At 35.3% G+C, this 14,532-nt stretch overlaps 1 protein-coding gene and 1 non-coding gene across 2 annotated transcripts in view; both read left to right on the top strand.

Annotated features, from left to right (window-relative positions):
* Positions 1 to 14,532, top strand: part of HFM1 (helicase for meiosis 1) — a 118,847-nt gene that overhangs the window by 90,946 nt on the left and 13,369 nt on the right. Inside the window, exons 30-34 of the mRNA XM_049772559.1 lie at positions 4,291 to 4,371; positions 5,015 to 5,130; positions 6,254 to 6,333; positions 8,032 to 8,138; positions 12,513 to 12,626. Of these exons, the coding sequence (XP_049628516.1) occupies positions 4,291 to 4,371; positions 5,015 to 5,130; positions 6,254 to 6,333; positions 8,032 to 8,138; positions 12,513 to 12,626 (498 nt within the window). The remainder of the gene's footprint in view (positions 1 to 4,290; positions 4,372 to 5,014; positions 5,131 to 6,253; positions 6,334 to 8,031; positions 8,139 to 12,512; positions 12,627 to 14,532) is intronic.
* LOC126008224 (U4 spliceosomal RNA) lies at positions 4,828 to 4,964 on the top strand. The gene has a single exon (XR_007495568.1). It is a non-coding gene; the product is annotated as a U4 spliceosomal RNA (small nuclear RNA).

Genomic DNA, 14,532 nt, shown 5'->3' with positions numbered 1-14,532 from the left:
GTATAGGATGAATGGCTAAGGTGCTCAATGTATTTGTCTCTATCTCTGAAATGAATAAAAGGTAAATATTGCTATACTTTAAGGAAAGCAGTAAAACTTCACGGTAACTTATAAATCTCAATGAAGAAACTCATTTGATTCTTATTTTAAAATATTTAATATAGTCTTATTTTAAAATACTTCCTCTGTCAAAATATTTTACTTTGTATATTTGTCAAATTACTTTCTTCTTTGAATTTTACTTCTAAACCATTCTAGACTGCTACTGTCATTTTCTTATGGGGAGTTCAACTAAACAGTTTTGCATTTACTATATTTTTCTCAAATCCATTCTCCATATTACATAATATAGATTGATTTATTTCAAAATGCAAATTTGGTTATGTTCTTTCTTTGGTTAAACACTTAAGTGAAGGAATAGTACAGGAGGTAGGGCACTTACTTTGTACATAGCCAACCCAGATTCAATCCCCAGTATCCCTGTGTCCTTTGCCCCTCCCCCAAAAGGTTCCTTGTGCCCTCTCCCCCAAAAAGATTGATTCCTGGGGCCAGAGCAGTTAACACAGTGATGTAGTGTTTGCCTTGCACATAGCTGATCCAGGATCCCGGCGTCCTATATGATCCCCCAAACCAGGAGTGATTTCTGAGCACATAGCCAGGAGTAACCCCTGAGCATCACTGGTGTGGCCCAAAACAAAAACCAATAACAACAACAAAAAAATGATTGATCCCTGAGAACAGAGCCAGGAGTAAGCCTTGAGCACCGTCACGTGTGCCCCAAGACCCAATAAAATAAAATAATCTAGTGGCTTCCTATAACTCTTAGAATCAAATATTTAAATTATCAGTAACCCCCTGTAAATTCTGATACTATCACATAATCAGTTCCTAAGCAGCAGAGGATGCTTCACTTCTGTAGTAAGGGTGATAATGACACAGAAACCTAAATAGAGGTAAACAGTTTGTTACTTATCCAAACAGTCTTACCGGAATCAGGGAAGCAGATAAGAAACTTCTTCATGGCAGTCTCATGAACATATTTTGCTTCCTTAAAGCTAAGAAGACAGATGACAAATAACCTTTAGTTTTTTCTCACAGACTGTCTTTCTTGACATGTCACAAAGTAAATCAGTGTTTTTAGTAGAATACAGATAGGTAGAAGGGGAGGCTAGAATTACATTGTGAAGGACCTTTAAAATGGAATTAATTGTTCTGACAACAGTAAATATCCTAATATTTCTAAGTAGATAAAATAGATCTGAGTCGGTCAGAGTTAAACTTAGAAAGATTTATTAAATAGTCCATAGAATAATTTACAGCATGGTAGGATTGGCTTCAAGTGAGTCAGATAACTTTAGTGACAGGAGATAACAAACTGTAATAAAGCTTCTTTACTGGGAAGCCATCACACATATTGTGAAATGTAATGTCTAAATCTTTCTGGCAAAGATCATTGAAAATAATATTTTTTAACTTGCCATATCACAGATGAGCACAATAAAGAAGTGAGTCATCTCAGATAACTATACTATGATTGTTGTTTGAACTAAGTAATTCTTAGAAAGTTTAGGGAAAGCAAGGTTCTGTTCTAAATTGAGTACTGTCAGAAAGTAGGATGTTGGACATTTTGGTAGATATTATCTTGAAGATGGGAAGAATTATTTGTCATTGTGTTAGCCAGAAGAGGGAGATATTTAGTTATTTTTGTGGTTCTTGAGTATCTTCCTTTTTGTTTCAGAAATGGTTACATGTAATGTCTTCAACTGTAACAGTAAAGCCTTTGTTAGCTTATATTCTGCCAAAGGTTTTAATGTTCTTTTGGGAACATTATGTTCTATCTGTTAATTTTGCTGCTTCCAGTGTTTTATTACTTTATCAGTACCCAATATATTGATTTCTGATCAGTACTCAGGTATCTTAGACAGTTAACTTTTTTTTTTTTTTTTGGTTCACACCAGTAATACTCTTGGCTATTTGCTCAGAAATCGCTCCTTGGGGAGGGGGGATCATATGGGATGCCGAGGGATCAAACTGAGGTTCCTCCTAGGTCAGCCGCATGCAAGGCAAATGCTTTACCACTGCGCCACCGCTCTAGCACTTTAGTCAGTTAATTCTTACTGAACATCTTTATCCATGTGGTATTGTCTAGATGTACCATACTGTTTGAAAGGGGATGATTAAGCAAGGATACTGAAAATGCAAAGTGAAAGACCAAGAAAAAGAAAAACTTTTGTAAACTTTTTAAAGCTCTTCAGTGTCCCCAACATTTCTAGTTCACTCAAAAGCTCTGCTCTAACAAAAGTAAATCGATTTCCAGCTTCCCCAAGGAAGGAATTGGTTCTTCAAGGATCAGTTCAAATGCCTTTTCCTTCCCTCATGTTACCAGTAAGATGAAGAAAATGCATATTTAAGATAAATAATAATCACATCTTGATACCTTCTAGTTTACAGGAGTTAAGCTGCAAGTAATCTCTTTTTTATGTGGACATAAATATTTTTATAGCTCTATAGTATTTAGTTCTAGCATGTATTGATTACCTCTGGTGTCCTGTCTATGAGTAGTTGTCAGTGATGCCTTAAAAGTGCCATGAGATTTACTTTTTTCAGATTATTGTTTATGTATTTGGTGTTGACTTGGAGACACAGCCTGCAGTGTGCACTCCTGACCTAATATATTCAGGCAGCATTCTTGGCAGTCTTGGGGACCATATAGAGTACCAAGGGTCGAACTTGAGCTCAGGTTGACTGAAAGAATGCAAGTGAATGATACCACTCCAGTCCTTTTTTCTAGATTCTTTAGGCCTAAATATAAAGCAGAAGAGCAGTTTAAAGTTGATGTGTAGCAAATTATGATTGAGTAGCTTTAATTGTATGTTTAAGTCATGTTCATAAGCTTAAATCTGGATATCAAAATTTAAGCAATTCTCAAATTTACTTACATCTCCTTAATATACTGATTACAAAGTAAAAAAAATATTCACCTTTGTAGCAAAGAAGTATTTCTAAGGGTTAGAACACATACATGTTTTCCATATCGATGCCCCAGATTCAATCTCTAGTCTTGTGTAGCCCTGAATGTTACCTGCCTTGGTACCTACCTTCCTTGTCCCCATTTCTGGCCTAAGCAGCATCACATGGAATTCCAAGCACTGGAACCACCCACCTATGCATCATTGGGAATGGCACCTGACTCCCCTGAGAACTGCTTTGGACAATGATAAAAAATAATAAATAAAAACTCCACCCCTATTCTTTCCTCATTCAGGAGAAGAGTTACTGATATTCTTCTATATTTGGCTCTATATAAGGGAGGTTGAATGATTAGGGTGACTTAGTGGTCTTTGTGAAAACCTGGAATGGGGCTAAAAATGGACAGATTGGGGCCAGAGTGATAGCACAGTGAGCGGTAGGGCATTTGCCTTGCACGTGCCCAATCCAGGTCCGACTTTGGATTGATCCTCGGCATTCCATATGCTCCCACGCCAAGCCAAGAGTGATTTCTGAGCGCATAGTCAGGAGTAACCCCCGAGCGTATCTGCCAGGATCAGAAAATCTGTAAAGTATAAGCTGCCAAAGCTCTTTTGGAGCTTTGTAGAGGAGCCAGGCTATTTTTCTGCCAGAAAGAAAGCAGCAGTGGGTGATGCTTTTTTTTTTTTTTTATCCTGCTTCATTACTTGAATGTGGAAATTAAGGATATTTTTGTATGTTTGGATAATTTGGAGAGCCACATCCAGAGGTACCTAGGGCTTGCTCCCATTAGTACTTGGAGAACCATGCAGTGCTAGAAATCAAACTTGTAACTCCTCCATGCAAAGCATGCACTTATTGAAATATCTCTCTGGTCCATTATATAGGTATTATAGCCTGCCATTTTACTGAATTGATTAATTCTAGAATTTTTAGCGAAAGTTTTAGAATTTTCTATGTATACTATATTTGCACATAATGAGAGTTTTAATTCTTTGTTTCCAATTTGTATCCCTCTGTTGCTCTAGCACAGATATAAAATAATTGTTAATAAGAGTGATGAGAGTCAATATACTTGTCTTATTCTTGATGTTAAACTCTTTCATTTTTCATTACTGAGTATTATTTTGGCTGTGAGTTTGGCATATGTGGTCTTTACCTTATGAGATAATGTTCTTCAATACCCTAAGTGGTCTGGCATTTGACAAAGTATGAAATCATGATGTTTTTATCCTGTCTAAAAGGAAAGAGACTAGCAAAAATTTATTATATTAAGTTTATGATAATAGCCATAGTAAAATTGTTTTTCTTATAAAAATTTAGGAATGACTGCCTGCAAAAAGCCTGGGAACCGAGAATGTAATCATCACTGTAAAAATAAACAAACGTGTGGGCATGACTGCTGTGAGTTCCATAAAACAAGTTCATGTTAAAAATTTTAATGGAATAAAATTAAAATTAAAAAAGTAATAAATCTTTTAGAGCCAAGGAGACAGCTGAAAGAGCTGGACTGCATACCTTACATGTACTAACCTCAAATTCAATCCCTAGGGCCTAATGCTGCCCAAAACACCACGAATGTAGCCCTGGTGACCTTTAAACACTGGTGGGCCAGAATAGCTCCATGCCATAGCAATGTCACATTGCCAGGCCCAAGGACTGAACTGTCAGGCCTCTACTGAGCTAAATATAGCCAAGAATGGTCCCAGTTCCCATGAACACTGCTTGGGAGACCCCACTACCCTTCATAGAAAAAGAAGGTCTTTGATGAATATTAATGACATCATAACTACGTATATGTAATTATAGAGTATGTAATTCAGTTTTCTGAGTAACGTGGGAAAATATAAAGTTTTGAAGAGCTTTGCACAGTGGCAGTATCATACCCAATGAGGTTTAGTTGAGGCATGACATTTGCTAATTGAAAACTTTTCCCATGACAATTTGGAATATAGTTGGCATTGACCAAAAAAGAAAGTTTTGAAGAAATTTGTTTTAGATGAACAATATTTAAAACTTAACCTAAATAATCTAGAATTTTTTATAGGTAAAATTGGAGTTGCACAGAAGTCAGAAATGAAAGTGTCAGTAATTTCTTCATATTTATCAGACTTAAGAAACAGGAATGCTAGTTTATCCCTTCCTCCAGCTAAACGCCTCAAGGTTAGTTTCAGCGACATTTGCCCTTTGTTCAGTAATTAAATGTATTTAACTATTCTTTTGTCTGTCAGTTAAATAGGTAATCATATTTACTTTAGAGTTACTTCTAGATTTGATTAGAAATATAACCAGGCCAGGAAATAGTACTGTATTTAGAGTATATATCTAGCATGTGCCTAATCCTATTTCAATCTCTGGTACCACATGGCTTCTGTAAAAACCACTTCTTGTAGCCCTGAAGGCCCCTAAGAATCACCTGGGTGGCTCTGGTGGTTCCCAGAACTGTTTCTTTCAATCCTATCACTGATTACCAATTCAGTTGGTAGACTATCACTGGAAGTGACTCTTGGGCTTCCTGAGCCTTGCTTGGAAAGAACATACCCCAGAATAAAAATTACTAATAATTTTTCCTAAGAAAATATATTATTATTATTCTGTAAATCTTTGGGGCATAATTATATAGACTTCCTTCATTTGCCTTTTAACAGAAAAGAGGAATATATTTATATATTTATATAAATATATTATATATATAAAGATGAAATATATATATATACATAACTTGGATTAGTTATCCATTAAAGGGCCTGCAAGGTGGCGCTAGAGGTAAGGTGTCTGCCTTGCAAGCGCTAGCCAAGGAAGGACCGCAGTTCTATCCCCCGGCGTCCCATGTGGTCCCCCCAAGCCAGGGGCAATTTCTGAGTGCTTAGCCAGGAGTAACCCCTGAGCATCAAATGGGTGTGGCCCGAAAAAAAAAAGTTATCCATTAAAACTGGACACTTGCCTCTTTGCTGGTTTCATCTGTAGTTGAATAAAGAAGTTAGTTTGGAGATGAGGCATTTGTTGAGTTTGGGAAATAATAAACGTTGAGATGCTAGGATGTCTGGGTTTAACACATAGTTAAATATACTATTTTATAATGAGAGAAGATGTGCGAGAAATAAAGATTTTAGTCTACCTTATGTAGATAATTAAATCCAAGAAATTAAGTGAGATTGTTGGCTGAGAATAGAGAATGCATACTAAAGAATCATTTAAAACTCAGCATTTAAAAGGGCCTAAAAGCATACATAACTTGAGATGTAACCTGAATTTCACCTAATTTTTTGTATCTTTTTATTAATAGATGCAGATGAATAAATCTCAAAGCATTGACCTTAAAGACTTTAGTTTTACTCCCAAGAAATCTCTTCCCAGTATAGCAAGGTAATAATAATAACATAATAATGTTAATATAAAAAACAAATTATATATTATAGTATTTCTGTTCCTCCAAATTCAGAGAAAGGTAATCACTGATGACCATCAGATCACAACATTTAGTTAGATAATGAAATAATGATTTTCTTTCTTTTTTTTTTTTTTTTTTTTTTTGGTTTTTGATTTTTGGGCCACACCTGGCGGTGCTCAGGGGTTACTCCTGGCTGTCTGCTCAGAAATAGCTCCTGGCAGGCACGGGGGACCATATGGGACACCGGGATTCGAACCAACCACCTTTGGTCCTGGATCGGCTGTTTGCAAGGCAAACACCGCTGTGCTATCACTCCGGGCCCGAAATAATGATTTTCTAACTTTGTAATTTTTGTTATTCTTTTTTTTGGTGGGGCTTTGGGGGACCACACCTGGTGACGCTCAGGGGTTACTCCTGGCTATGCGCTCAGAAATTGCTCCTGCCTTGGGGAATCATATGAGATACTGGGGGATCAAACCACAGTCCATCCTTGGCTAGTGCCGGCAAGGCAGATGCCTTACTGCTTGTGCGACCACTGTGGCCTCAATTTTTGTTACTTTTCATTCCTCAAATTTATTTAGAATTCTGTAGTTGTTGACAAATTTCATGTTAATGGAATCATATCTTTACTGGGAAATTGCCTGAAACTAACTGTCCTATAGGCCACACCCTCAGATTTTTTCTGCCTTCTGAAATTAACAAATAGCAGTTGTGGGGCAGAGATAGGAAAGCAGATAAAGCTTGACACAGAGGACTCAGTTTGATCCCTGACACAGCATAGTCCTCCAATTATTTCCAGGACTCTTGAGTGTAGAGCCAGGAGTAAGTTCATTGTTCTGAATGAAACACACACACACACAAACACACACACAAACACACACACACACACAGGAGTAAGTTCATTGTTCTGAATGAAACACACACACACCACACACACACACACACACACCACACAGGAAAATCATGGAAGTAAGTTCATTGTTCTGAATGAAACACACACACACACACACAGACACACACACACACACACACACAGGAAAATCATGTTGGTGTTCAAAGTCTAATATTTTACATTAACAAGATCTCAAGTTTAAAAATTAGTCTGTAATTTAAAGATGGTGCTTTGTGTTTTATCTCTTTTTTTACCTTAATGGCAATCTAATTCACAGATTGTTATTTCAATACTATTTATAAATGAAATAACCAGCACTCATATTTGTAGCTAATGACAAAAAACTAAATGCTATATCTTGATATCTAGAAGGCAATAGTATATATAAATTTCCTTTTAGATAAGGCTATTCTATATGCAGGGATGACATTTAATGTACTTAACAACTAGTAAAAAACAGCCACTGACTGACCAATCAGAACAGATGCCAATGCTACTTCAAGAAATCCTACCTTTTGTGATCTAACTGAAAATAGCATTAGCAATAAAACTTTAAGACTATGTAGATAAGATACAAACATATGGGGACATCTAAAGATTACTAAATTATCCATTACATTCATTGAATGCTCTTTTCTTTACCCTTTACTATCCATATTGATGTCGTTTTTCACATAAATGTTGAGTGAATGATAATATTTTTCACTTATGTAATTTTGAATGCAGATTACTTCTAATGTTTTCTTTAACATATTTAGAGGTTTGATTTATCTTTATAAAGGTCAGAATATCTAAACTTACCTGAATTGCCTATAACGGAGCAGAGGGATCATCATGAAATCTGTTTAAAAGTTCAAGAAAAAGAATCATATGAATATCAAAACAATGGTAAGAAATCATTGATATTGACTTGAGAGAATGTGATTTATCATGTCTTCAGATAGACAAGTAATGTTATTGAAAATCAAATGCATGAGATTATTATTAATTTAGCAACAGTTTTTCTCTTGGGTTACTGAAGCAATTTCAAAGTGTTGGTTCTATTTCAGATGGTCTTACTTAGTCTATCATAGATTAAAAAAATTTTTTTCCTACATACTGATGACTATTTTAAGATAAAAGTAGTATAAAGAGAAGCTGGTAATATGAAGAAATATATAAAATATTATGTTGAACAATTACATTATATATCTTTAAATTTATTTTAATCATTTTGTAATATAAGATTAATCCAATTTAAAATAACTGTATGATATTGGAAAAAATCATTTGGTCTCTTTGAGCCCTAGCCTTCTCTTTAAAATTGAATTATTGGGGGGCCGGAGAGATTGCATGGAGGTAGGGCGGTTCGAATCCTGGCATCCCATATGGTCCCCTGAGCCAGCCAGGAGTGATTTCTGACCATAGAGCCAGGAGTAACCCCTGAGCACCGCCGGGTGTGACCCAAAACCCCTCCAAAAATTTTTGAATTATTGGACTGTAATAATTGTATAAGCATCTAGGCTCTTGACTTACATAAGGCTGACCCTGGCTCAATCCCCAGCACTTCATTTGATCCCCTGACCACTGCTAGAAGTGATCCCTGGTCACAGAGCTAGGAGTAAGCCCGATCACAGCCAGATATTACTCTAAGAACTGAATAAAATTAAAGCAGTAAATTAGATGAACCTTTAATAGCTCTCCACTTCTTAAACCTAGATTCTTACACTTTTCTATGGTAACCTTAATAGAACCTAATTTGTAATATTATTGCTAGTTTGTAATACAGATGTAGTTTTTATTTATTTATTTATTTATTTATTTATTTATTTATTTATTTATTTATTTTGGTTTTGGGGTCACAGCCGGCAGCGCTCAGGGGTTACTCCTGGCTCTATGTTCAGAAATCGCTCCTGGCAGGCTCAGGGGCCATATGGGATGCCGGCATTCGAACCACTGTCCTGCATGCAAGGCAAATGCCCTAACTCCATGCCATCTCTCCAGCCCCAATGAAATAATTTTTATAAATTCCTAGGAATTGGAGCCAGAGAGATAGCATGGAGGTAAGGCATTTCCTTGCATGCAGAAGGTCAGTGGTTCGAATCCTGGCATCCCATATGGTCCCCCGAGCCTGCCAGGAACGATTTCTGAGCATAGAGCCAGGAGTAACCCCTGAGCACTGATGGGTATGACCCAAAAAAATCCCCCCCAAAAATTCCTAGGAATTGTGACTGGTTCATGTATCCTCTTGTGGTAGATCCTCCTGTTAATAGCATATTATTTGCTAATATTATATTATAATAACTAATTATTAGTTAATAGCCTATAGACAATTTAGTTCATACTATTAATAGCTAATTTACTTTAACATGTGAGAAATAATCCTAGTTATTTGTTCATGTAGCTTTGTGTAAAAATGGTAAGCTTGTGGTTTCTTAAACATAATTTTGTATGTGCCCTTGCTTTCCATTTTTACTCTTTCTTTCATTTCTGCTGTTGCTTTATACTTCTTCTAAGCCATAATTTTGAAAGGCAAGGGCCAGAGTATTCACTATTTCTTTTGACATCATGGCAGTTGTTAACTCAATATAAGTTCAAGTAAAGAAAGAAGAAGAAATGTCAGAAACTATATGAGAATGCATGTTGAATCATTAAATTGTAAGGGACCTTTGTGCAATTTCTCATTTTCAATGAAAGAAACCAAACACTAGGAGATTAAATGACTTGCTCAAAATCACAAATCTAATTAATGGTAGGGCCAGAAATAGATTCCATATCTCTTGATTCCCAGTCCAATGCAATTTCTATAAAATGAAATTGACTCTTAATTATCATTAGAAAACTGAAAATTGAACCCGTAGTATATGAACTCTTTCAACTTTTTACCCCGACAACATATTGCTTTCTCTGCACCCACCATTAACACTCTGTCCTAAAAGAATTTTTACCTTTTCTTCTGTTCAAGGTTTATCTCACCTCTTCTGGCATAGGAGGCCACTTCTCTATGTCCTCATGCTATTCATTTTTTCCTCTCCTCATTGTTTCACTTACTCTTCAGAATTTAAATATTCAAGTCTTCTTTTTTCACCTCCATATACTTTTCAGTGTGTCATGATCTTTTTATATGGCATGTAACAAAAATTACTCAAAGTGACTTAAATGCACACAGATTTAATCTCATATAAAGTTAAGACATACATGTAGCTTTTAGATTTTTTTTTTAGATCCAGACATTCAGTGACTTACTCTTCTCTCTGGTTTTCTCTCAGTCTTTTTATTTATTTATTTATTTATCTATTTTTTTATTATTTATATTTATTATTGACTATTTTGTATAAAATACAAGTTACAGGGTAGGTGACTCCTAATACATCTTTTCTGTTTGCCTCATCAGGAGAAAATTTTAGTGTTAGCTATTGCTTTCATAGATCTTGTTTTTTTGTTTGTTTGTTTGTTTTTTGCTTTTGTGATAGTTCAGATTTGAATAATGTATTCATCCCTTGATCAATCCCTGTACCCTGGGGTTGGGATCATATGTTTCATATCTATGATCCCAGGGAAGGCAAGATTCTATGAGTGAATGCTTACCAGGATCACATGGAATGATTGAGGCAATTTCCCCAAAAGACAAGAAAGATGTTCTTACTAAAAGAAGAGAAAACATTCCAGACAGACAAACCAAACTAAAACAAAACAAAAAACAGAATTACTGAAAGAAGTGAACACTATTGGAGAGTGTAATGTTTTTTTTTTGAGGGTGTAATTTTTTTTTTAGAGACCCTACCGTTAACACAGTACCTAAAATAGAATGCTTTTCTAAAATAAAATAACAATGAAGATTTTCAAAAAAAATAATAAAAATAATAATTTACCTAAACTTCATAAAAATATTCACTGATAGTTAATTAGATAAATAAATTTATAATTAAGCATGCTGTCTGTTTTATTTATTTACACATATATACATATATATACACATATATTTATATGAATATAAATATATTGTATATAAATATATATACATATATATACATATTTTTTAGAAAACATTTTGTTTTTGTTTTTGGGCCACACCCGCTGATGCTCAGGTTACTCCTGGCTCTGTGCTCAGAAATTGCTCCTGGCTTGGGGGACCATTTGGGATTCCAGGAATTGAACCATGATCCTTCTAGGTTAGCACGTGCAAGGCAAATGCCCTACTGCTTATGCCACCACTCTGGCCCCATAAAAACAATTCTTAAATATTTCTTCATAAACTAAAATGAAAACTGCACAAGTGGAAGCAATTAGTCCCCCTCATAGACTTATAGGTAAGTCTAAAACTAAGAAAACTTAATGGACTTATGAATAAGTCTAAAACTAAGTTTTTCTTAACTATAAAATTTAAGATATATTTTGATACTCAATGAAATATTAAAAATTAATTTGTAGAGAAAAGAGCTAAAGGAAAGAAGACCATTTTAAAATTTATTGTAATATAATCTTGGGATAGGGTTATTTGCAGTTGGAATTTAAAAGAAAAATTAAGGGGCCGGAGATATAGCATGGAGGTAAGGCATTTGCCTTTCATGCAGGAGGTCATCGGTTCGAATCCCGGCGTCCCATATGGTTCCCTGTGCCTGCCAGGAGCAATTTCTGAGCCTGGAGCCAGGAATAACCCCTGAGCACTGCTGGGTGTGACCCAAACTCCCCCCCCAAAAAAAAAGAAAAAAAGAAAATTAAGGGGCCGGAGAGATAGTATGGAGGTAAGGCATTTGCCTTGCATGCAGAAGGACAGTGTTTCGAATCCCGGCATCTCATGTGGTCCCCAAGCCTGCCAGGAGCGATTTCTGAGCATAGAGCCAGGAGTAATCCCTGATCACTTCCAGGTGTGACCCCCCAAAAAAAATGAAAACAAGAAAATTGTCTAAAAGTACCTGTTGAAAATGAAAGTTACTGTGATGATCAGTACATGTAATACAATAAATAGAATATGTTATACTAATATAATACAGAATTCTGCAATGCTTGACCAGTACTTTTGAAAACTAACTCAAGTTTTCTGTTTAGTAGTTAAAGATAGTGTTTTATCTTTCAGAACGTATTGATGCTTTTGGTTTAAAATATCATATTCTTTTATGCATACATACATATGATAGACTTTTCAAGATGGAATTATTCTACAACTTCAAATGCAAAAGCCCCTCAAAAATGAACCTCAAAAAATGAGGTTCAATAAAAATTCTAATACATCTGGAAGCCAGAATTTAACAGAAGCAGATAAAAGCAACTCTCTCTTTTCAGAAGTTAAGAATGTAGACTTTGAATGGGGAAGCGAAATTTGGGGTGATTTTGAAGATGAAAAGATAATGGAAGCTACTAACTTTTTATACGAAACTGAGAATATAAAATCATCAGGTAAAATTGCATTTAAGTATAAATTAATTTCATGAAAAATTATTTTAATGTTTATTATTTTAGTTTCTTGGACTAATCTTTGCCTTTTTGTATACATGCTTAATTACTTTAAACTAATTAAAAATTTAATTTTTAGCAAAGCCAAGAATGGTTATTATACAAATAGTATTTCCTCCCTCTAAGAATAAGGTAAGAATAATTCTATGGTGATAAATACCAAATGATCTTTAAAAAATTATCAAATTCAGGTTGTATATTGAATTGCCCTTCATAAAAAAACTATCCTGTGCTCCATTTAATGATCATACATGGTCTGCTAATATCTCTTTTTATAGTGTTTATTAGCTGGCAAAGAAAATAAAAGATGACTTTTATTTCTGGTATGCAAATCTTGGCTTTTAAATATAAATAAGTAAATAGAAAAGGATTAATTTCTCCTGTATTGAATATTTGTCATATAGAGTACTAAACTCAGTTTTTAGAGTTTCTGGAAAATTCACTGTTTTACTAAGAGAAGTGAAAAATCATGTTTCATGTATGACAGAGGATGAGATGGAAAACTCTCCTATGATTGACAGAAAGAAAATGGTCTTCACACCAATAATATCTTGTGGCATTGTTCTTCTTTTGCATAGGCACATTAAAATGGGAAAATACTACATATGCAAACAAGTTCTTATCTAATAGAGATAGGAACACATATTTTGTAATGTAATTTGGCCTTATATCCTGAATATTGGTATAATGATTTGGCTCAGGCCTCAGAAGAATGGGCATTACCCGTATACCCCTGAGCCATGGATACCATCTATGGAAACAACCAAAGTAAACCTCTACCAGGGAAGACCCTATCATCGCTACCTTGGCATTGACTTACTCCAAAGAGTGTTCTCTTAACACCCAGATAGGACTTAGTAACAGCAACAACCTGCTTGCAGGGCAGGACACTCCGCATCTAATGGTGAGGTGAAACTAGAGGACTCTCTACCTCTATATCATCCTGACTTGAATAAAGGAAATGCACAGAAACCAGAATCTTTAACAACAGAAACCTGACACCAACAACAGCTAATGTGGAAAAAAATTTTATCAGGACCAGAGAGAATGACTCAGGAGTTGGACAACCTAGTATGCTTGAAGCCCAGTCAGTCTTATACCAGAAACCCTCAGGGATAAGGTCTCCTTGTCTTTTGGCCAAGGCTTTTTTTTTTTTCCTTATTTTGATGGGCCTATGCAAACAACAATTGCCACTCTCACACAATTATTACTGTATTTTTTAAACTCTTATTCTTTTTTTTTAAAAAGAGCTTTCTAGGGGCCGGGCGGTGGCGCTGGAGGTAAGGTGCCTGCCTTGCCTGCGCTAGCCTAGGACGGACCGCGGTTCGATCCCCCGGCGTCCCATATGGTCCCCCAAGAAGCCAGGAGCAACTTCTGAGTGCATAGCCAGGAGTAACCCCTGAGCGTCACAGGGTGTGGCCCCCCCAAAAAAAAAAAAGAGCTTTCTAAACTTTCTGCTGGTGCTTTAATGAATCCATTGTGATTCAATAATTTTCAAAAATATACCTGCTACTGAAATTTTTCTTCTTTCCTTTCTCTTCCATCTTCTTAGTTTTTCTTTCAATTTTCTATTTTTTTAAATCATGTTGCTTTTGGGCTTCCTAAAACAAATGTATTATGATCAGTTATGTCAACTATATAATGCATTTTCTTTAATTAAATTAAAAATAAAAGAAAAAAATTGGTCCTTCAGAATTATGGTTGCCTTTTAAAGCTATCTCAGATTTTTAAAACTATCTTTTAATATAAGTAGTCAGAAGTTGAAATATTACTGTTTTGAGGCCTAGGAATTATCTACAGAACTAATATTCATTTTGGAAGGAATAAGATACGACTAACTTCACAAAAC

This window comes from Suncus etruscus, chromosome 4 (genome assembly GCF_024139225.1).
Source record: "Suncus etruscus isolate mSunEtr1 chromosome 4, mSunEtr1.pri.cur, whole genome shotgun sequence".
Taxonomy (NCBI): Eukaryota; Metazoa; Chordata; class Mammalia; order Eulipotyphla; family Soricidae; genus Suncus; species Suncus etruscus.
The sequence above is the reverse complement of the archived record's forward strand: the minus strand, read 5'-3'. Positions and strand labels throughout refer to the sequence as shown.